At 36.5% G+C, this 25,361-nt stretch overlaps 1 protein-coding gene and 1 long non-coding RNA gene across 4 annotated transcripts in view; one reads left to right on the top strand and one right to left on the bottom strand.

Moving 5' to 3' along the window:
- LOC124165661 (lachesin-like) overlaps positions 1–25,361 on the bottom strand; it is a 472,126-nt gene that overhangs the window by 137,092 nt on the left and 309,673 nt on the right. For all 3 annotated transcript variants that reach the window (XM_046543140.1, XM_046543143.1, XM_046543142.1), the window contains exons 3-4: positions 13,189–13,396; positions 6,195–6,356 (exon numbers count right to left, since the gene is read on the bottom strand). In XM_046543140.1, coding sequence (XP_046399096.1) covers positions 6,195–6,356; positions 13,189–13,396 — 370 coding nt within the window. The remainder of the gene's footprint in view (positions 1–6,194; positions 6,357–13,188; positions 13,397–25,361) is intronic.
- On the top strand, positions 21,115–23,294 carry LOC124165662. Its single transcript, XR_006866279.1, has 2 exons — positions 21,115–21,910; positions 22,944–23,294. It is a non-coding gene; the product is annotated as an uncharacterized LOC124165662 (long non-coding RNA).

The following is a 25,361-nucleotide window of genomic DNA, read 5'->3' as shown; positions in this document are numbered from 1 at the left end:
AAATTAATGGTAACATTTGGAGTTTCTTTAGCTGTTCTGGATCAGGAATGGCTTGATCCCAATATTGACATAAAATTCATTTCCCTGGAAGTTCATTTCAGATTTATCCGAAAGCCAAAATAGAATCCTTATATTCTTCAACATTAACTCGGTCAGCATAAATATCTCTAAAAAAACTCAAAACTTGGCTACGTTGGTATTTTTTCTTCTATTTTTTGCCATAAAAGTCTATAATTCTTATATAATTAATCAACAATGAAAAGATGGAATATAGCGAAAAAAACGTAATAAAATCCCTTGAAGTCATGCTATTTATAGATAAGTATGTTACCCTGAACCTGAATTTCGAGTGAAGTTACATTACGAGCTTGGACGGGTATGAACCTACTTTTAAACAATTTCATAGTCGTTGTGAACTGACCATAGAGAATATAAGCGGGTGGAGAATACTATGAGCAAAGTGGGGCTAGAGATCAGTAAACGGGATTAATAGAATGAAAAAAATACAGTAAATGATTTCGAATGGAATGATAATGGGAGGAGGTATCATGAAATTCGTTCTTCAGGACGTAACCTGCATGGAGAAGGAACCTTACTATTCTTCCTCGCACTACTCACGATCTAGTCCACATAACGGAGAATATCAGAACTAGAAAAAGCGCTGTAGTGCTGTCTAGTATTTGGACGAGTATGAGGGTTTTTTATTTTACTGACGGAACGGCGAGGCAATTAAGGGAAATGAAGGCGGAAACCGCATCGAATCGAGAGAAATGTCTTAATTAGCTGGTAAATAAACAATAAGATAAAGAAATGCATCTTATAAAGGACTCACAATATTTATGATGGCATATTTGCAAGGTACGACGCGGAACTATAAGCCTTACTCAATAAGCAAGTAAAAGAAAATGACTAGATGAGAAATTCTGGAGAAAAAAGGAAAGCTTCGAAACTGAAAAACGTAGAACGCTATAAACCGATTTTTGTACGTAAATATCTGGAAATCTTTAAAACATAATTACCATTTGTGCCATGCAATTCCCGAAATCCAATGTCTATTTAAAACCAGCTGTTGCTTATTCCTTTTATTCCTTAATGGCTTTGTGAGTTTGCGCGATGGGATTAAAAATTTAATATACATTGGGGCGGTAGATTCTTTTGGAACAGTAAAAAGGAACTACTTGTCCTATTAAAAATACCAATAACATGATGCATACTAGCATTAAATAATAAAAAACAATAAAACTAGACTTTGCATCGGTCTTTCTCACCAAACCCACGACCATAATTCTTAAAATTTCACCGAGACACCTGCGTGAGCTACAATCAGCTAGCACCCAGAATTATCTCCTCTAATCTAGTACTAGTCCCTAAGTTAATAGGCCAATGTCGTCTCCAACTCAATCTATCCTCTTATCCGCTAACCAATTCTTCTCCCTTTTTCCCTTTCTCACTTGCACTGCAGCGTCGTTGTGTTCCACATTCTCCCGAATTTCTTTCGGCGTCAAAGGGGAGGGATCTCATCAGCCTCAAAATTCCTCCGAGAGAGCTTGGAAAGGGTGGTGAGTTGAGATAGGGAAATAAACACGTGGAGGAAAATTTTGTGCGGTTGGTGGGGGAAGGGTACATGGGGAAAGGAGAAGAAAGGAAACCACACCTTCAGGCCACAACATTCTCAAGGATCCACCGCCCAATGTGTGGACGAGGGCAAGGAAAATATTTGAGAATGGAGAAATAAGGTGGTGTTACTACACCTTCATTTTCCTTGCCACTTCAATTGCATTTCTAAACATTTGAGCATGATGAACAATTGTTGTCTTAAATGGCATTATGTGACGTATGAAGGAGTGATAAGACATAGGGTACAAGTGATTTTTTTTCAAGACTGAGCAGGGTATAGAAAATAAATCAATTGGTTTTCCCACTCATATGATTCAATACGAGTTACTAATACAATTAAGAAAAAATCTTAATACTTCGAATATAAATATTTTTCAAACAACTTTTTTCGACATGCTGTGATTTTGAATTAACTAAATACAGGCTTCTATGTAAATTTTCATACTGTATCCGCAAATTGTCAGTATAAAAATTTCCTTAGTGGAAATTAAGAATAAAAATAAAAAGAGAGAAATAAAGATTTTGCTCAATAATAAGTAAATATGTCAACTATGAGCATAGCGCATATTTTTTCACAATAAAGTTGAATCTTTGAGCATTTAAGTTTGTTCAAGGCATAAAATTCTCTCAATGTACTCTCTTACTAACCAAAATTAATTTATTTTCGGCAAACAAGAGAATGTCTGGTTTACATTTGAAAGAAAAACTGATTTGAATTTATTTACAGCGTGCTTAAACGAAATCGTGATTTCTGATTCCAACTTCTACCTTCTCCCCATTCAGTTTTCTATTGCTGTTATTTACAAACCGCTTAAATTATTTTAACTTCATCCTTTCTGCTGCGTGGAGTGTGAAATTACGAGTTTACAGGCAACTGAGGGAGAAACGTTCTAAGTTGAGGTTGAAGCGCTGGTGAGATATTTGATTAAAAATACTTGAAAAAAAACAAGGCAGACAAAAACAAACATTATTCCATAATATTTCATGAAAATTTTTTATTGGCAATAGAAATGGAAAACCGGTTTTATTGCACTCGATTTGTATTGCTCGGGGGTTTTAGCGGTTGCTGGTGTGGACTTTTTCGTTTCGGCGGAAAGTGGTTACAAAGGTCAAAACTACAATCACGTGATTAAAAATCACGGAACCGCATAGAGAAACAATTTTTGTTTGGTACACCGCAACGAAAAATGTGGCCATTTCAACAGTGACATGCCTAAAACAAGCTTTTTACTTGCGCTCCAAGCCCCATGATAACGTTATGGTGCTATTTATTTCTTTCTTTAGAGATATGATCCGAAAAATAACCAATTTTTAATCTCTATGGCACTGTAGGGGCTGCATTTCATCGCCATTAGTTCCGAAAAAGCTTTACAATAATTTATATGCCCTACGGTAATCTAAATTAAATGAAAGAAAATGTTTAGTGATTGTTATCAAATAACAGTACATTACGAGAGAACCTAGTGAAATACTTAATTCATAAATATTTTCCGGCTGAGTTATTTCATCTAGTTAAATCCCTCCCAGCAAAAACGCAACATAAAAACTTGAAATGGGAGAATGCGATCTATGCTCGGTCATTCGGACGATACTATGTCTGGGTATATGTGTCTCCCAACGACGAAATCTCTCGTGTTGACTGGAATGATTAAGAAAGCTGGTTCACTGGCTTAGATGATTGACGATACCTAATGTCTTGTTCGTATGAATGCAGTAAAAATTGACACTTTTAAGTAATCACGGTGCACTTTAAGTTAGGTAATCTGATAAAATGGTAACGGAGTTGAAGGTAATCCAAGTGGGGGAAACGGGTGCTAGGCGAATGTATTCAAGGTTAGGGAAATATTGAGGTCTTAAGATAGTAAAAATGGAGATCAAGATGCATTACAATACACATAATCGATTTGAAAATATTTAACTTTCTGTCATTGTGGCATGCTAACTGTAAATAGAGACTGTTCCACAGGTCGAGTGTGACTTTTGACTTCTAATTTGAATAACTTCGCATCGAGAAATATTCATGAAAATAAGCAAATGTATGGGGAAAGATCCCTTAGTTTTGTTGAGTGTAAGCAAAATTTTACAATTTTGACCTTTTTGACCTCACAATGTGGGTCCAAACCAACAATTTGAATTTGCCTTTTGCGGTTTCAATGTTAAAAAAAGCGAGAAAGAAAAAAGTCTAAATTTCATTGACCAAGATGTCAATTCTAATTTTTCCGGAAATGACAAAACGAAAAATAACACTTTTATTTACGAAAATTCAACCGTTGACCCAGTAGGGTCTAAGTCAAGGTCGTTAGGGTGGCGCAAAGAATATCATGCCAAAAAAGGTGTCGATCCATGGGTATTAAAGGGTGCCCAAGCCAATGGTATTGTCCTTATACCCGTATTATCCACTAATTGACCTCCAAGGTTAATACGTAGGTCAAAGATCATCGAGGTAAACGTACGGCCATCGTGACAACCAACGTGTCGAACCATAGGTTTTGAAGGGTGCCAAAGTCGATTTTGCAGTTCAGAAATTCGTATTGTTGATTTTTTGACCCCCGAAGGTCAGATTGGGGGGTCATAGGTCATAGAGTTAAACGTCACTATGACAACGAACGCTTTATAGTAAACGCTTTAATTTGTATAGTGAAAATGTCCACTGGATAACCTCTCCTAACTCAGAGAGGTATCCTTCATCACAGCAACGCAACGTGCACGCGGACTTGGGGGTTGCGTGTGTACAAGGATACATCTATATGGATAATTTGTTTTCCTCACATATCTCACTTCACTGCCTAGAGCACTCTCATCGAGTCGCAACATGGTCATTTTATTTAAGCTCAACAAACCTTCAAAGAGGTAATATTATGATAGTAAATTTCTATCTCGACTAACCGACTCATAGGCCAGATAAAATTTGGTTCTAACTTCTTACTTGATAACATGAGTTTTTTTAAATATATCCATAACATTCCAACATAGTTCCGAAGCCATTATATTTTTATATACATCTAAATAGGAAGGATTTTTATGATTAATATTGATGAAATGTCAAGAAAAGTCAGTTTTGTCTCAAAAAGGAAAGCTTCCGCTAAACTAAATGAATTTATCACTTTTTATGAAACTTTTCCCACTTTCCCGCAAAGCATTCAGCGAAAATTAAAAATTTACATCGTCACATGATCAAATATTCATTCGAAAGAGAGTTTGAAGCGCTGATGGTGAGATATTCAATTAAGTTTTTTGTAAAAGAAGACAACGAAAGTGAACAAAGGATTCGATTGCGGATTCCATTTCATTAATTTTCATGGAAGTGTTTCATTGGCAGAAAATAGGGAAAAAATTTTTCGGTCTCACTTTATTTTATTGTTCGCCGTGGTTTTAGCTGTAGCTGGAATGAGTAATTTTTAGAGTGGACTCGCGGGGAGAAGAGGTTGAAAAGGCCTTCACCACCGATGCAAACACGTGATTTTTAAAATTACAAAATCGCTCTGGGATTTCATTTTGTTTTGGGCAGAGCACATGTAGAAAACTCCATAGAAACATTTAAGTAGTGGAACAACAAAAGTTTTTAATATTTTTTTATAAATAAAAATTCCTGCTCATCAACAAGAAATAACAAAAATATATATTTATTCGAACTCTTTGAACAAATAAGTGTTTGATAACAGTATTAAAATATCGCAATTTAAACAGAGTCACGATGAAAAATAAACCTTGCCGCCAGTTAAGAATAGTTGCAAATATTTAATAACTTTATTGTTTCCTCGAATATTCTTTCGATTTATACTCACTTCCTACGTTGATGTAATTCCTTGTGTCATCAGTGTAAGAAGAGTAATAATAGTTAATTCATTGCTGAGTGCAGTTTGAAAAGAAGTGTCCTCGAAAAAAAGTACGGGCAAACATTAATCCATACACCTTAGGTGAAGAGAAAGGATATTACATACCAGTTTTTTTATTTTGATAACACAAATGTAGTATGCTTAAATAAATATTCGCATGAGTAGAATTACCGATAGTATTATTTTTCTAAAAAAAATTAGTTTTCTGAAGCGATATAAAGCAAAATACACAGAAATTCAGTTATCCAATCATGAAATAAATAAAATACTATGCTACAGATATGCAGACATAGTGACTTTAAAAGAGCTATTAGAAGATCCAAGCCCATGGTTGTGCATAACTAGATGTTTTGTATGTCTCATAAGATAATCTAACTTAATAGGTCCATGCTCACTTCTGTTACGTGATAATATCATACAGGACAAATAAAATCTGTCAATTTATCAAGCCTGAACCAAGTATGAGTAGACTAGGAGTCCTCAAAATAAATTAGTATACTGAGAAATGTTTACATTTATTTCTTAGACATAAAAATGGAACTCATGAATTCATGATGTCGGAAACAGATAAGCAAAATATTCGTGAACCCGGCGAAAAGCAAAATATCGAGGAATCTAAGAATATGGGCATGTAAGCTGGCACTTAACTCGCACAAGTCGCTATTGGCAATCGTGGTTAGCAATGGTAACAAATTATTAACGCCCTCTTTCCCACACACATCTCGAGCGCCTCACACTCACCTTTGTTTCGTCGGTCGATATTGATGCCTTGGCCATCCTCGCGTCTCCACATGATCTTGGGCTCTGGAAAGCCGTCCGCTTTACACATGAGAGTGATATTCTGGTTTTCCCGTACCGCCACACTTGACTGAGAGCTCTCCTCGTCCAAGATGTTGGGCGGAACTGCAAATGAACAACAATTACAGTTATCCATTAATTTTTTCTCCAATTAAATTTGTCTTATAAACAAAAATGATGCTGATGGATTGACGATTGTTTTGGCAAATAACTTGAAAAATATCTCAATGCAAGTAGAGTGAAATGAAATAAATGCTACTCTGCCGCCTCTACCAAAGAAAGGTTAAGGTGTGTAACTAACCAATGATAGTACTTCGCTCAATTTCTGCATCTACCCTTCATTCAACATAAAACATTCCGCAGCGTAAAAATTCTTAATTTTGCGTTCTCCTTTCCAGATAAGGCAATTATTTTGAGTCAAAATGAGCAATCCTCCTTATTCTTCAACCATTATGTTTCGGTGTGGCAATTGATATTGCCTGCACTTTATTACAATTTCTAAGCATGCCTACTTAATGAGCTTTCCTCAAAGCAATTTTGACCATTTGAATAGCTGTCTTAAGTGAATGTGAATGGCTGGTGAAGGTAGAAGTTAAGTATAGTTACTCCTCGAATTGTATATTGTGTTTACCATCTTCTAAAAATGCTAAACATGCCCTTTTAAACTATCAATTTCTCATTCACATGAGCGAAACAAGGTGTTTTCCTGAAACTTTAAATTGAATTGCAAGTTCATCAGTGGTATACCATTTTTTCCTTACTTATTTAGTACATCTTCAGAAGCTTTTTGTTGCAATTTGCTTGCTCGTAAAGGATTCCATCATGAGCAGACTTTATGTTTGCTTATTAATATCAAACTTTGACGGAATAAGTTATTTAGATGATTAAAATTTATACGCAAGAAAGACACGATTCAAATCTTCAACCGGAATACTAGTGCCCATGTCACGGTTATATAATCCATGAATAAAACATCTAAGTTCCTAATATTTTATAGCTATCGTGAAACAATGGATACTTACATCAATTTTGTAAATAACTCACTTTATATATGATAATCACAAGTTAATTTAAGGAAAAGAGTATGCTAAGCTGATCGATTTTATCGTAATGCTGCGATAGAACTAATTTTCTTATCACTACTTACAGTTTATTCACTTTCTTTATTCTTCCTCTTAATCTTTTGACGCACAAAAATTATGAAAAACTTCCGTGTTTTATATTTTTCGTCAAAATCAACAACCCATTATTGTTTTTTTTCCATGGCAACTTTTATATTTGAAGTTATCGAGGGTTTTCTATTCCATTTATAACATACGTGCTTACGTCAATTTCGTGTTCTCTAAAGAGGTGCACTTTTAAGAGCAAGTGAGTTCCACCAGACGAAATGACCTCGATATTTAGTTCAACGGCAAGGTCAACATAAAAAGTAATATCCCTCTGTACTTGAAGAGAACATGCGGCGCACTCATTAGTAGGAGAGAACGATGAGAACGAAGATACATCAAGCACTGCATTTAAGGCTCTTTTACAGTTCATTTGGCGCACCTTCCCCTCCACTACTCTCTGACGAGACCTCTTTTGGCAACGATTCCCCTCACCTCCCGTACTCTTGACTCCATTTCGCCAACCTCATCTGCGATCCGTGTTCTCCCAACCTACTTCCCTTGGCAACTCAAAAAAGGACATCGTAACCAGGAACCAGAGCCTACTCGTATCGGTTAATTATTACGCTGCGAGGCATTTCGCTGTTATCACTCATCCCAGAAGCCGATATCTTGGAACTTTTTGATCAGCAAGGGGGTGCTACCGCTACTCACAACTCCCTCTCTATCTAAAAATGGCCCTTTCCCCAATATAAAACCCTCTTCAACCCTCCTATTCCCATCTTTCCCAAGCAACTGCCCCCTCCATTGCCTCTCCCAGAAGAATCCACATATTTTACTCATCATTTCTCAGACTCATTTCTCCTCAGTTCTACTGCAGATGAACTAGGCAGTAATTATCGTGAAGCAAATAATCCAATATCAACATTTTTGTTTAAATACGAATAAAAACAAGGGGCATCATGATTTAAAATCTGATAATTTATATCAAAAAAATAGTTCCTTAAAACTCCTTGTGAGAGAAGTTGACGAAATGGTAGACATTATACATATATATCTATTTCATTTTCCCCAATGCTCTCGTTCAATTAATTTGAGAAGAAAAATAAAGGAAATGTCGATATGTAGAAGTAATATCCCTCGGAGAGCTTCGCTACTGTAATCAACAGCACTTTTCACGTATAGATGTCATTCATCCAGATTGAATACCACAATGAAAAAGAGGTTCGTAATTGCGAGAAGTTAATCGAAGGGTCGTCTTGTCATCAATTATTAAGCAGATTCATTTTGAAGCTACCTTTCAATTACTTAAAATTTCCTCAGTTATAATAAAAGGCTATATATAATTTTTGTTAACAGTTCAATATTTAATTTTCGTACACGAAAGTACTGGACACTAAAAGTGAATTTGTTTACATAGAAGTAGTTTTCCCGGTGAACTAGATGCAGGAATTTTCAATAGTCGACGTTTCAATACTCGCCTTGCATCGAATCGATACTTCGGTTATGGAGATCCTGACCCGATGGAGAACCCGCAAGGAATTTCTCCGTCGTGAATTTATATAGATTTAATCATTTTAAAAGCTATTTAACTTCATTAAGTTAGTATTCTAGGTGACTGGAGAATTATTCTATAACACCCTGTATCTCTACATACGGAAGTTAATTTCAACAAAACCAACCCTCAAACTGATGGGACATACCTACTGTAAATAATGCCAATTAAGTTTACTCAAATTACTCAAACGCTTGCCCAGTAGTTGCACCCTTATCAGAGAGGCAATATGGGTATCAGGTTTTTGTTTTTTTCTCGTAAAGAAATAATAATATTTTTATAAATGATAAAAGATATCACACTCCAATTCTATCGGTCTTCGATTACTGAGTATTACAAGCAAAATCGCAGATAATATTCTAAAGGTATATAACAATTAGTAAACGATTAATAGGCTGGATAATTATTTATAAATTTTAACTCAATTTATATTTTCTTAATATTCCGATAGGTAAAAAACAGCGAATACATTTGCCTAGAAATAAAAAAATTACTGTCTTGTACTATATACTTATAAAGCACTCATCAACGGAAAAATATTTACTACTCAGAGACGAACGTGCTTCCAACCGCAGTAGTCAAATTTGGACGTAAGGCTATTACCAACTCAACAATCTCCGGATAATAGTTCATTGAATTTTATGCTATTTATTAAATTTCAATAGGTCCACAAATATTAGCAGGTAAAAGAGGTTTCAGTTTTATCACAACTGAAGATAAGGATCCCACAGGAATTATTCTCCCTCATTCACCTGATATCCTCCATTCTCACGTTCTGTTCCCTTGGACTTCCTTCTCTGATAGTTATATATGTCTCCGTCTACTCCAACGGGCGTATTGAATTGTCACAAAACACTAGCATCCGATCATGTGAGACCACAGGAACATTTGCGAAAGACGTTCCCTCGAGTCGTTCCGTCTCACTTCACCTCATGTCCATCCGTTCCTTTGATTGCGCCGTTAAGATACCCATCTAGTGGAGAGATAAAGTAAATGATCGCCAGAGTCCGAAAAAAGAGGGGATAAAAGGATAAAAACTGGTAGGGAATGGATAGATATAAAAAACGCACTCCAAGTCCCTTTCACTTAAAGGCTTTAAGTCTTCCTAACCTCTTCTTTTTCCTCTCCCGTCCTTATCCATTTCGACTCCATCCGTCTTCTTATTCCTTATCTCTTTTTCTCCTTTCCTTCCTTCGAGATCTCCCTCCCTTATCACTTGCACTGCATTTCAATCGTTCCTATATTTCTATCAATCTTCCTTCTGTTACGAGGCACCGCCATCTTAATGTGATTCAAAAGGACCACATAATTCCATACTTAAATCGTTCCTGAGTTCGTGATGACAGTTCAAATTTCGAAGCTATTACGCGCTGAAAAATTATCACTTTATCTATAAAAGAATACGATTAGCCACTGCTGCTAGAATTTTTCTGCAAGATCTTGAGGAACTGATAAAGCTTGATTTTACATATATATTCATACTGATCCTACAAGTGATCTCCTCTGACTTGAAATTCACGCCTTTAAAGACTGAAGTAAATTCAGTTAATAAATTTTTAATGGACTTATAACACTGTATGCCGATACTGGTGTCACTTAATTTCAATTATAACGATGGATTAAAGCTCATTAAAATAATTGATCCGCTTTATCTCCTAAATAAATATTCTAAGGAGCTACATTGTGATTATTTTACAGCTCTGAAAGATGTGACGCAACTCATATTAGTTTCTTCTCAACTTAACAACTATAAAATAATAGTTATCCCACTGAGGTATCTGGGTTCGAGGCCCTCATATAGTGTTATTTTTTATTCCTTTCAAATTTTTTCTCATCGGATATAATCGATTCATCATTCCTTTCATAGAAAATTTCTACCGGATTGCATTTTTTCTTAGCAAAAAAAATCCTGAATGAATAGATCAGGTATGCCGATAAATGCGGTTCTAATACTACTAAGTTGTATTCCTGCGTCTTAATAGGAATACTCTTGAGTTGTAAAATATGCGGAATGGTGGTAAATACCGAAGGAAAACAATTGCCATTTACCGCGGGTATTCATTTTAACGTTGCCCCTTATTTTGGCTCTCTTAGTCTTTCGCACTTCTTCTCTCCCCGTCTTTCAACTTCATCTCCATTTAACTTTTTTTCTCCTGCATCTTCTCCTTTCCTCTTCCTCTAACCCCTTCGCTCTACTCTGTTACCCTGTATCCTTCTCAGAATGTCTTCCACGTCAAAGGAATCTGTCTTCGAGATCTACTTCGCCAGAGCTAAGCCCCACGCGCCATTTTTCTTCAAACCCTTACGTTTAACCCTTTCACGAGTTTTTTAGTCCTTTTCTCATGAGAATTCATACAGCGAACAATTTCAAACTCTCTCTGATTTTGGTTTAGCTCTATCCTTAATGCACTGAGAAAATAAATAACGCTATGATCTTAATGAAGTCGCCTAGTGTATTCGGAGAGATTCAGTTGAAATCATATTGTACTCTTCTCCAATTTATTGAAAAACACCTTTAATCTTATTAGATTTTTTTCATTACATTCAATTACAGTACTTTCTCTGTAAAAAATCTATTATTAAATCATAAATTCTTTTTCAGCATATTTTTATACAGAGAAAGAATTAAATCGGATTTGTCGAAAAAAATGTCTTTTGCGTCGATCAACAAATATAAAAAATGATTTTTTGCATGGATAACATAACGAACAAATAAATATTTCTATAAATGATAATGATTGATATTCCAAATCTGAAGCATGCTTATTCATCAAATTTTCCCTACCTTATTGTTAACTTAGTGATTTTTTGTTTACGCATAAGCGGTCTTCATATTCATTTTCACGCTTTGCTTCGCAAATTTATTTTCCAATACCTCTATGACAAAAATCTGACCCACGCACAGAGAAAATGAAGCCCTACCTGGGAGCCACAGGGTCCGGTGAGCTTTTTGACGCACCACCAAAGTGGAAGTACTATAATTCTTCATTCAGTAAATATTATATCATAAATCCAATTGAAATGACTTTAGTAATATAATCACTAAACTATTTTTCAACAACTACACTAAAATTAACCCTTAAAGTGCGATATCACCAAGCCCCACGCCCCATTCTTCTTCATACCCTTACGTTTAACCATTTTCCTCTCCTATCTCTCGCGAAAAGTGCCAGAAGCGCGACAGCGCTCCTCCTGCAATGTCACTCTTCAATGCTGATAAATAACTAATTATTCAATATTCATTTTATTTTAGCAGGAACTACTTTCTTTAAATTATAAAAATTAACTCATAGTACCCTAAATTCGTCAAATAGTTCATTAAAAATGAGAAACAACATATAATACAGATTTACTAAAGTAAAAGAATATCACAGTTATCATGCAAATAACAAAAAACGACGATTCCTTTCACGTGCAACAATCAGACCGCTTTTTCCAAAGTATCTACTCGAAAATAAAGATATACAATGATAAATAAGTTAATATAGTGCTCATAATTGGCTAATTAGCTGTGCGAGTGCAGATATATGGTATCACCACTAGTTTTCAATATTTAATCTTCTGGGAGTTGTCACGTATCTAGAAAAATAACTGACAAAGAGCTATTCATTAAACGAATATGAAAAGCAAATTGATGTAGCTTAAGTAAATAAATGAAACCTATTATTCGGTCGATAACCGTAATGATGTCCTCCTGCCCATCCTTAAAAGTAGAGGATCTTTGATCTAAGCATACTTATAAAGCAATGATGACCCTCATTCTGAGCATATTCTCAAGCCATTGGTGGTAACCCACATAAAAAACTATTCAGAACTACCCAAACCACAGGAAACTTGACTCGCATCACTTTATTGTAGCCATAGTGGGCATGAGTGAATAGCCTGATGATGTAGATCAAGGGTCTCCAATTTACAAGGCCACGAGGGCCACATTCCCAGTTCCGAATCGCCCCGCGGGCCGAATAGCAAATTTGCCAATGACTGAAGTATTCGATACGAACGTTTATTGAAGTATCCGGTGGCGTATTTCTTATTTGCGAACATTCGAAGGCGAGTTTGACGTGTTGTACAGCGCTGCAATGCTCCTAGTGGCGTCTCACTGAGTTAAACGAGCGAGAATCGCGCGCTACTTGAAACGAGTGCGCGGGCCGGATGAAAGCCCTCCGCGGGCCGGATCCGGACCGCGGGCCGTACTTTGGAGACCCCTGATGTAGATGAATGAGCCCCATAAAGACATAAATATTGATCATCAATGCATAAGGTGCAGTCCACTTACCGACGACTTGTAGGTATCCCACTTGGCTGATCATGGGATTGGTGTTGACTTGACACATGTAGTACCCCCTGTCCTCCTGCTGCACTGCAGTCACGTGGAGCAACCACGTCTTCTGATTATCGTAGGAGACGCTGAACCTCGGCAACCGGGCGATCACGTGCCTGTGGATGGTCAGGATCATCTGACGGTCAATGTGGATCCACGCCACCTATAAAGAGATTAATGAGGGAAATCGTTGGTTAGAACAAATAAAAAAAATTAAAAGAGGTATTAAACACTTTGAAAGAATTTGAATTCCATTATAATACGATGAAATTGATACCTGAAGTTTGAAATATAAAAGGAATGTTTAAACCCATTTTAATTCATCATAATATATGGAGAAGGAAATATCAATTTGACTAATCGTTTACTGCCAAAGCTACGACTATCTTATTTAGATAATTACATTATATGATAGCTTTTTCAAAAAGTTTTCATGTCAAATCATTTTGTCCGAAAGCACCGTATTTGGCAACACGCTGAATAGTAAACTGTTTGAACTTCTCCCAACCCTCAAGCAAAAGGCAAACAGAATGAAACACCGCTAACCGATCCACCCCATTTAAAAACACGCTTATTCAATGTGAAATGCCTAATGTTAAAATATCCGTGTAAAAAAATAAAAAATATCCCTCCTCCTTCAGCAACTTCAAAGGTCTCTTTGCCTGTCTCACGCTGCAGTCGCACACATGCTTACTATTCGTCACTTTGGTAGATGCATCTCATTACACTTCTTAAGTACTCTCCTTTCAGTCATTAAACGTATAAAAGCATCTTGGATGCTATGCATATATTATAATCAATGAAATGAAAGCACCGTGGATGGAATATTTACTCATAAGAATCAATGAATTTTCCATTTAGCTTTCGAAACATGAAATTTTTAAATTTGCCTTACTCTTATTGTAAGAAATTCCCAGAATTAAGTGTTAAAGTATAGGTACTTCGAAAGGCATTTTTAAGGAAATATCATCATACTTTTATTTGGCTCACTAAACGTAAATGACATCGATCGTAGATGTATGCACCATCATCAACGAACTTTCCATTAATATTTCAAAATATGGCATTTCAAAATGTGTCCTACTTTTATACCAGGAAACTTCCAGGCAAAAATCCTAAAGTATACTTTAAAAACCACAATTGAGGAAATATTATTTATTCACTATGCTATATCCTCCATGAGGAAACTTCTGGAGAAGGTTTCAAAGGAATAGAAACTAAAACACTGACTTTTCAGTTCAGCAGGAATGCTAGAGTATTGCACCAGTGTCATCTTTTCTTTTCCCTTCTTGTGATAGGGAATTCTCAAGTGGAGCTACGACGCCAGAGGTCGACCTCTACGCCCTCCATTGCACTCGCCCAACCCCCTGGGGCCCAAACCACTCGGGATCACATCTGTCCCCTTCATGACCGCTTCCCGTCCCCGGGCAAGAAAACATTCACGGCGCCCTCATCCATAACCTTTGCTCCCCGAGAAAATAAGAAAAAGAAGAACTTTCCATCATTTTCAATATCTCAGGGAACTCCCTTACCTAAGAAAGGACGGCGCGCCTACTTTCAACTATCTTGAAAGGGAACAATTTTGGCCGTTCCCAGTCGTAATTCGCCTAGTAATGAAAATAAATGCATATTGTCTCACCCAAACTGGCTTGTTATTTTATAAAAAAATATGAAAAAAGGTTTATGAATGTTATTATTCATAAAAAAATAAGTTTCAAGTGAGACACCGATTTTCCACAGAGAAACAAAAGGAAATGTGTTATCTCTATGTAAGGGAAGAGAAGTTGACAGTAAAATAATTCAGTAAACATAACTCTAATAGGAATAGTTACCTATTCATTTTCGAGTTTTGTACATTGGGTCACATAGTTATTTTTTTGAATCCGCGACAGTAATAATGGATTTTTCCAGATAAAAATAGATAAATCTTTTGTCTCCGGAGGAACGAAACTTGAACAAATATGTCTCATGACATGCAAAAGTAAATCGAAAATAGATGGAAATTTTTGACAGCTTATTGAATTTATTTATTGAGAAAAAATTAATTATCATTAATCGCAATATTCACGGAAACAAACAAAAAATCACGAAAAGCACCCGTGTTTATTCAGCACTATTCTCCCGATCACCCATTCTAAGCCTCGACTCTTAGCCGCCAAGTGTCAAACACTTCCTTTGGATTCGCGGATGCTCTGTCAGACTTCTTAACTTTTCTCGCCATCTCTCCTATTTTTCTTCTTCTATTCTCTTTTATTTTCAATTTCCCTGCCTCTGCATAAACCTCTCTACCGAAACCGCTTTCCTTTCTCATCCGTACTCCTCCTTGTTGGACTTGTACCCTCAGGGGAGATGGCTGCGAGATATGACCGAAGGATGTGCTCCTTCCTCTCTTTCTTCCAAACCCCTCTCTCCCAGCTTACAATATCTCTCCCCGCGGCCACAAAGACCACAACTCCATTCTCAACCCACTACCACCCTTATCACATATTGACATTCCTCTCCTCCCATAACTTCACCTCCCGTACCCCACTCTTCCGAGAAAAAAGCGAAAATGAAAGCCGAAGGGAAGATATAAATAAACACTCGTCATACTCCATCCCTCCTTTTCATTCACTTTTCTCCAAACTCACTCGTTCGTTTATTCTTTTCCTCCTTCGTTTACCTTCGCCTTACACGCGACCTCAGAACAATTTTTCTTCAACTCATCCCGTCCTTTTTTCGGAGACCAAGAGCGTCGTACCCCAAGGTGGTATAACTTATTCATCAAGGCAAATTTCCTCATCCTCAATCGCTATATTCAAAGACACCGACACAAAATCACAAAAAAACATCTCTACTCATCCAGTACTTTCCACTCTATCACCTATCCTACTCTAAGCCGCCAGGTGTCAGACACTTTGCTTGGACTCGTGAATTCTCAGACGAACTTTTTAATTTTTGTCACCCTCTCTAGGGAAGATAAAAATAAATACTCGTCATATTCCATACCTCCTTTCCATTCACTTTTGTCACAACTCAGTCGTTCGTTTATCCTTTTCCTTCTTCGTTTACCTCCGCCTTACACGCGATCTCGGCTCACCTAAAACAATTTTACCTCAACTCACCCCGTCCTTTTTTCGGGGACCCTGAGAGTCGTACCCCGAGGGGGTAGCGCCCCCCTTCCCCATCTCTATTCGAGGAGGGGACCACTCCCATCCCATTTCGCTCATCCTTACCCCACCCTCAACCCCACCACAGCCTTCGGGTGCAATATTCCCCAATCCAACCTCTACTTCCCTTATAGTGCCTTACCTCCCTTCCTCTACTCCCTCCATTCAACCCACACTCTTATTTTATTCTCTTTCCTCGTGCGGTTGCACTCCACAAGAGTTTCTCCTCGTCAGGGTCCTTTCCCTTCAGTCTTTTCCACTTTTTTATCTCTCCTCAGATACCCTTTCCTCATCTCCAAAGCTCATTTTTTCACTTTCATCCTTTACACATATATCTCAGGGCCTTCAACCCCACGACCACGGGGATCGTTCGCCAAAGCGTCTACTTTGGTATCCGAACGTTCCAACTTAGTGTCTTTCCTTCGCACAGTCATTTACTTCATTCATCTCCACACTGTCCCTTCAATAAAACGATTCGTACGCCTCACTATATCTCATCTTTCTTGTGATTACCCCCTTCCTGATGGTACAAATTCAAAATTCTTTGTCTACAATCCGACCTATCTTCACCTCTCACGTAAGCCTCTTATGTATAGCTTACATAGCCAGATGCATTGACCGGAGGTATTTCGTATTTGGAGAATAATGGTGAAACAGCAAAGCTGGTTTAGCCATTCCAATTTATCATATAAGAAGGAGCAATATTTTGGTTTAGTCGAAGACTGTAAGAAGCCGTGCAAGGCTATGAACTCCGAAACATAATATGTAAAAAACTAGGCACTGGCTGAATATTTCCCTAATTGCCTGGTTTTTGGAACAATGAAAATACTAAGAAACCAACATATGAGAAGGGCGTACGGATTATTTTACTTCAAGGGAAAAGAATGCGTGTACTGGATAAATAAATATGTATTGAATTCCGAAGCAGGAGAGTTTATTTTCTGAGCTAAATTTTAGGCCATATTTTAAAAATATACATAATTATAAATACGTTTATACATTATTTTACGAGCTCCGATTCTTCTTCTCCGATTTACGAGGTTTCACGGAATACATCTCCAAGCAACATATTAAAATCGCTTCTTTTATGTGGCGATAAAAGATTATTGTCAGAGCACGCAATCATGTTTATGTGTTTCATGACCAATGCAGCTTAGAAATTATTGAGAACGCATGCATCTACTTCGCAAAACGCATTATCACTGCAAATCATACCCAAATATCCCTTCCCCGCTCCACCATTTTCCCTTTTCCCCTCCTTGACTACCTCATTTCAAAGAGCCAACAACAAGAAGCATATCGAGTTACTTCGAGCTCAGTTGATGTACAGTTTGTCGACGCGCTCTTTGACAATCATCATCCACAGTCCAACGGTCATCCTTCACCAATCCAACTCTGCCCATCGCCGATAAGAAATCCTCCGCAGTTTTTAAGTGCGCCTTTGCCTTTACAGACCCCTTCCCATCGTTCTCAATGCAATAAATTTCCTAAGTAAGGCTAAGAAAAAAAGTGAAAATTATCTCGATATGGTGGAAACTATTCATCTTCTGAGTCCATCCTCCGTTTATTGTCACCAGTACAAGTCCCGTAGCTCCGGTTCCAAAATAATTTTGGGAGCCTTTTTTTATTTTTTTCGTTGATCATTCTTGCTTGTTCTCTCTGAAAAAAAATTCAAAATACGTTCTGTTTTCTTAGGAAAGAGTGAAAGGGGAAGGCTGCAAGCCTTGGAGAGGAAATGAGGTTGGAGTGGGGTGAAGAATCGTTTCCGTTCCTCTTGCTCGCAGTTTCTGATCGAAGCCCTATAAAAAAGGTTAACTGCAGCAAATGGACTGACTTGATTTTTTTCAAGATTATATCTGTCGGTGCGAGAGGTGAATAACGCGTGGTGAAAGTCATATTAAAATAACTAGTCTTTATTTTTGCCAGAAGGCAGAAATGGCTCACGACACAAATCACAAAATCCATCCTATAATTCAAATATTAAAATCCATACTTAAATAACCACTTTATTAAAAGCATTAAACAATCATTATTCAATTTTGATCTACTATGGAACAAGATTTAGACATCTAATTACGGCACATCATTGGAATACACACAGCCTTCAACCCAATCGGACAAGAATATCTACAGCATATGAAACTTTAAAAGCCAATAAGATACATAATCATACAATAAATAAAAAAATTCCTTCAATAACATATTAAACTCTCATGTCCCCTAAAAGTCAACTTTTCTGGCAATACCAACTTTGACTAGTCAGTCAAAAAAAGCTTTAAATTAAATTTTACATAATATAACTTCGGCTTACATATTTTGTGCCTTAACCATTCTTCTACGATCGACCCGCAAATGCCATTTTTTAAACACGGTTTAACGCAGTTATAAGAAGTTTTCACTAATAATATTGGAAGGAAGTTTATTTGCCACATTTTTTTGCTAAAAATGATAATAAAAATGAAGTATACGCAACAGAAACTAAAGAACTCAACAATTTGAGCATCAAATACATTTTCAATAGTTATAACACTGCTTAAAAACGAGTACACGAAACTGGAAAACCAAATTCCGCTTTTGAGTTATAATATAATAAAATAGCTACACTACGATCAAACCATTTCGGTAAACCAAATACCTCGAATAATGAAGCTTTACACTAGGTACTCGATATTCGCTGACACAAAGTTATCAATTATTCGAATTTAGAATACACAGCACAGATCATCTGTAATTATCTTTAAATCCATAGAAAATGGCTGGGTCTTACGTGAAGGTTTGCACATTGGGGTTCGCTCAGATCTTTAGTTATTATTTTAATGAAAACTTATCCTTGAAAGTAATTACTAAAATATGTAAAATGCTGATACCTACACGAGAAAAACACTTAGATTGAATCATGTATTCGTTTAAATGCACGCGTGATTGGCTGCTCCTTCTTCATCCTTATTTACTTCTTTTATACAGAGCGCGATAGATGTGGAGTGGATTCATTGAAATGCAGTGATTGCAATGGTGTCTACGTGGGGCAGACAGGAAGATGTTTTGAAATCAGGAAAAATGAACATTTAAGTGGTTAAAAAAATAGCAATGATGAAAAAAGTAATTTTTCTAAACACTAAATATGCAACTGCTATAGGAGTGATTTTAGAATTAATATTTTAATATTTTGCTATGACCACCGTGGACTTGACTCCAGAGAGCAGTTAGAAATTTTAAAAATTATTTAAAGTCAGGACAGTAAACTTATAAATGAATATGTTTAACCATCCTTTTCCCCTATCCTGGGGGGTTGTGTTTGAATCGCTCGTAATTATTCCGAGCACGTAACCAAGGAGTCACGTGGTACAATTACGAGCGATTCGGAATTTTGGTGTGTTTGAATCACTCGTAAAAATTTCACTCGTAAAAACCCTTCGTAATTATCTGACTCGGTAGCTATCGGTCGGGATGATTACGAAGGATTGACTACGATGGATACCAAGTAAACAACATGGCGGATTTCATGATGTTAATGTACGCGCATGAGAATTTTGGCGACGAGGATTTAACTGCGGAGAGAACACAGCGTAATTTCAGGAGAAGAGGAGACGCCATTGAACTGAGTGAGAAGGAATTCAGAAACCTTTTTCGCCTCAATGAACGCTGAACCCAAAATCTGATTGACGCCATACATCTCCGAAGCTTCACGGGCATCAGCTGTAAGTAATGTAAACAAAGTAAGTACACAAGTTTCATGCATGAATATATATTTTTTTATTCATAAAAATTTTACAGCGATTTATGATGGTGATCCAACGTTAAATAAGATGTGAAACCGCGAATAAGCCTAACTTTATTACCGCTGTTCTAACTTGCAATATGTTAATAAATTCAGAACATTATTCTGCTAAGTTGGAGTGCGAAAGTTTAAGAAATCATTAAAAAAAGATCATGTTTCATGTAAAGAAAGGTAATAAGGAACTCCGAAAAGCGATGTGCTGGCATATTAACATTAATTTTAAATTGGTGTATTTGAATTTCCCCCCAAAACAAATACTGCCGTACGCAAAGCGCGTACAATATAAATACGTTCACTTGTTGTTTTCTCAACATTTCTGCAGGGAGTGATATGTGGTGGAGAGCCGACTTCTGGTTGTTGATAAGCAAATTGTGCCTTGCTGGAATGATTATTTACTCAGACTCGATAAGTGCAATTGAATTGTTTTACCGTTCATCCTAAATAATTCGTTTAAAAGTGTTTTAACAGTGCTTATGTCCTTCCGTTACCGTATTTCGCTATTTTAGGATAAGTTTATTTATTGTTCTTCAAGCTTGGCTTTGATCTTTCGTATTAGAACGGTAGTTTTGCAAAAAATATCCTCGGTCATTAGTTTATGTAGACGGGACGTTCATTACTATAGTTTTATTGCACAAACACATGTTACTAATTCCGAGTATTGGTATCTTGTATTTAATTGTGTAACATGGGCCTCATTACATATTAGCTTACCTCTAACTTAAAATAGCCGAATAGATAACCATGAAAATACATTAAGGTTGTTTCTCACTCGCGCATGTAACCGTGTGTGTCGACAAATGCTCAACTTTGCCTCAAGATAAACACTCATTTCATTACAGGTATTGGCATCTCTTACCGTCAATGCTGTTGGACAATAAGTGTCATACATAGCTTATGATGCATATATGAACATGGAGAGAAGCTTTTTGTGCCGGAGTGTGGAAGAGGTGACAAAAACTATAAATGACTATCTATTTAACGATGGGTTACCGTGGACCATAGCCCAAATTCAATATCATAGCGCTGGCGTAGGTATATACTAACTTGGTTTAAAAATTTATGAACATCCGTGAATAGTGAACGCAGTAGACTGAATGCTATATTTCTTAGGCAAGTATGTATGCGTCATGCATTAAGTGGTTGGTTTTTACTGGTTATATGTGATGTATGTATTCCCTATGAAAATCAAAGTAATAGATGGAACTCAACATTGCCTTGGTGGCATCTCCAAAAAAATCATGTAGTGTTAAAGGAAAGGGATTATTTAAATTATAACATATATCATTTGATTAATATGCAAGTGGTGAGTTCATGTGATTTAATAATATTTTATTTTGAAGCAACTAGGGTCAATTACTTTTTAGAAATTTACATTGTAACCCATTATCTGCTGAATGATATTTTAAGTGTCAATGAGTAGCCTAATGAGCTTCTTACATTGACTTACCTAACTGGTTTTCCGAAATAGAATATAATTATTATATATCCATGATTATACAAATTGAAACCATGCATATCTGCTATGTTCTATAGCAATATATCCCCAAAGCAATAGATCCTCAAGTAGCTATGAATAGCCTTAGGTGGCATGTTAGAATAAGATTATTTTGACTCATCTTACCTTGCTTTGATTTTAATGGTTTCTGTTCAATTTTTTAATCTGAAGGTTTTGATATTTTGCTTTTCTGTTACTGTTGTATTTTTAATTTTTCAGATTGACTCAACCAGATTCTCCCAGGTTCAAATTTGGGTGAAGCTTCTGGACAACCCCTACTAAATCATAACATTTAAAATACTAATCCAAAGGATGCTGTTCAGTGGTTGTTTGGTTGACGAATTATTTCAATGGAAATACTCTGGTGTGCATTTTTCTCAGAATACCAATCTTTGTATAAATAATAATTCTCAGATCTACTAGGAAGTCTACCATCTGTAAAGGCCTGGTTACATGATACATTAACATGCACAAGTTAATGCTTAAATGATTGAATGCGTGAATGGACATGAAAATGCACTGTATAACCACCAGACTTGTGTGAATGCAGGAACAGAAAATAGAACCTGTTCTAATGTGGTTCATGCATTTGTATATGTTCTGTTCCACCAAAATCGTTCATGATTTCACCCATTAACTATGTGTTTATGTACCGTGTAACCAGGCCTTCAGATTGCAGGATAAACTGCTTGACTCCTTGGTGACTTTTTATCACAACAAGCTTGGTATGTAGGTACCTTGTTTCACTTAACCCATCTTCCAATCTTTCAAAATCTAAAACTAATCCAAACAGTTAAATCAATTTTTAGGGTTCTCCAACAAACATTGGTTTTCAATACCAACAGTTTTGGTGTCCAAGCCAATTTTTCTCTTCAAATGTGCTGAAACATTTTTTTTTGGACCTCTTCATACTGAGCCTCCCAAGGCACACCCACTGTACAGTAAGCAGGAGTCTGAATGACAGTCTTTCATGTGTGGTCTAGGTTTATTTACTATAGTTAATAGTAGTGGGTGTAACTCGGTGGAAATGCTTTATCATAGGAGATGAATAAATAAAAACTTTATTAATTCCATGTGGTGATTTATTGTGCCTGACCATGGTTTCGTTACAGTGTAACATATTCAAGGTGAGACCTTTAAAATAGTTAGCTGTAATGAGACCATGGTAGACAAAATTAATCACCATGTGGTAAAAGCAATGTTTTTACTCCTTCAACTGCTACTTTTTCTTACTTTTCCTCAGTTTATACCATTTCTGCTTCATTTTCTATTTGGTTTCCCTACTTAGGTGTAGGTATGTCCACAATGGTATGCAGCGGAGATTACTTTCTGCCAATGGGAATGGAATTACTCATAAATTTGATGATTGCTTGCATTATTTGTCTTTTATGAAAGTGATTAATGAGGATCATAGGTTTTCCTTCCATAATGGTTGTTAATACTCAATATTCAATAATAAATCCATTATGGCATACAACATTTAATGTTTCTATGATATGCTGTACTTTCTCAACTTTACATTAATTGATCCATGAATGTGATGTATACCAACTCCTTAAAAAACGTTATTTCTATTGCAGTGCATCAACAATACTGTGTGTTGTACTTTCCTTTGAAAATAAAGACAATTCAATGCCAAGATGCATGTTACTGATACTATTTTTTATATAACCTTGACCTTGTATAAGATAAATTTAAATGTTCACCTATAATAGTGACAAAGCTAATGGATTAGAATAGCATTAATTTTATAACAACATCCTTTAGAAACCAAGATGAGTCGTAGATTGAACCAATAGGATTAAGCAAGAGGCTATAGAATTTTTTTTAATAGGAGTGTAAATTTTTTGTAACAATTATGGTGTGTTTCTTCCCCTATTTAATTACAAGAAATTAGAATTGGGCATGAAGTATATATGCATTGCTTTGAGGATATTCTTGCAGGTCTTATTGGATACTGATCCCCTATGTAGATCAAATTCTATTTTATCTTTTTCACATCTTAAACCTCCCTCCATTCCTATTCATCTTCTAATTTTCTTTTCATTACTGGAATTTTTTTCATCTTGAACTTCGAAAAAATGGGCATTTCTCTCATTGCTCCTATCTTCCAGCATTAATTTTTGTGCTAGGCATAATTAAAGTTGATTAAAATGCGCAGGGGGATAGAAACATGTATGAGTGTTAGGTTATGGAAAGTGGATTCAGCACATAAGTAGTAATACTTATGGTACAGAATAACTCTCAATGAAAAACAATAGGCTGGAAAGTTCACACAAACACTAAATTAGAGCTCAGAGCTAATTTCAGGCTAAAATCCCAAGAGGAAATGGCTACATAAGTTGGGCCATTTTACTGCACATACAGGCTGTATAAGCTTTTCCTCATGGGATATTATGCAAGACTTGCTTTAGAGTCGTCCGCCTCGTCTTGACCCATACAAAAAAATCTGTGCTGTGACTGCACTAAATCTGCACTGTAACTGGACTAAACTCTGTGTTTAGCACAGTCACAGTACACTTTTCTGTACTAGACTGTACTATGGCAGCTAGAATTCGAGAACAACTGTACTGTAACAGTGCTGGATCACTGTGCTTGAACTGTGCTAGAGCTCAGACTGCACTGTGACTGGGCTGGGTAACATGACTGGAGCTGTACTATGGCTCAAACTAGACTGTGACTGGGCTGGGTAACTGGACTGGAACTGTACTATAGCTCAAACTGGACTGTGACAGGGCTAGAAAACATGACTGGAAGTGTACTGTGGCTAAAAGTGGGCTGTGACTGGGCTGGGTGACATGACTGGAACTGTACTATGGCTCAAACAGCACTGTGACAGGGCTGGACTTAAACTAGTCATTGACGGGAGAAAGTATTTCCTATATTATTTCATATTACGATCAACTATCATTTACATGAGAATATGAATGCGTAAATTATATAAAAATTTATGTTGACATTACCGCGGCTATACATAGCTCCAGCTTGCTTATTATTTTGGTAAAGCATGGTCAAAAGAACAACTTCCGCCGATACTCAGCCATCTTTGTTGGACAGCATTGGTGTTGAACGGGTTGTAACATTACTTGTTTACGTGCTCTGAATTCTACGCTGTACGATGGATGCGTCGATGTAAGATCGACGCTAAGAACGTGAAGAAGTGAACTTTACTTCAATTACATCAAAATTAGCTACTTAGCCGGGAATTTTTCTTGCTGGTGAAGTGATATCGTCGATTTTGCTGAAATCCGTGTGGTTCGCGATGAATCAACTTTCCACGATTGATTCCGACGACTCGCAATCTACTCCTTGCGAAGCACGAGAGAGTTGAAAGAAGACATCTTTATTTATACTCTGCTGCTGGGGGTAAGTACTCAACTTTCTAAAATTAAATTCAGACAAACCTAAACAGTCAAATTTTGACGTAACACTTTATTAGATATCAGTATGTAATGTGATTTCCTTTTAATTTCAGGAAGGAAGCCAAAGAGGCAAATGAATTGAGCGGCCATGCCTTAACAAGACTTTCATTTTTATGTTTATAATCATGAGTATATTTGTATTTAATAAATTTCTTTATTTTCATATCTTATTGTCATTTATTGTGCTCCACGGCGTTAGTACTGAAATTTCATCAACAAAAACTATCGAGGTGGGCATAGATATTTGTGGCAACTAGACAAATAGCACTGAAGTAAATTTTGAT

The sequence above is a fragment of the Ischnura elegans genome, chromosome 9, assembly GCF_921293095.1.
Source record: "Ischnura elegans chromosome 9, ioIscEleg1.1, whole genome shotgun sequence".
Classification (NCBI taxonomy): domain Eukaryota; kingdom Metazoa; phylum Arthropoda; class Insecta; order Odonata; family Coenagrionidae; genus Ischnura; species Ischnura elegans.
This window is presented reverse-complemented; position numbering and strand designations above follow the sequence as displayed.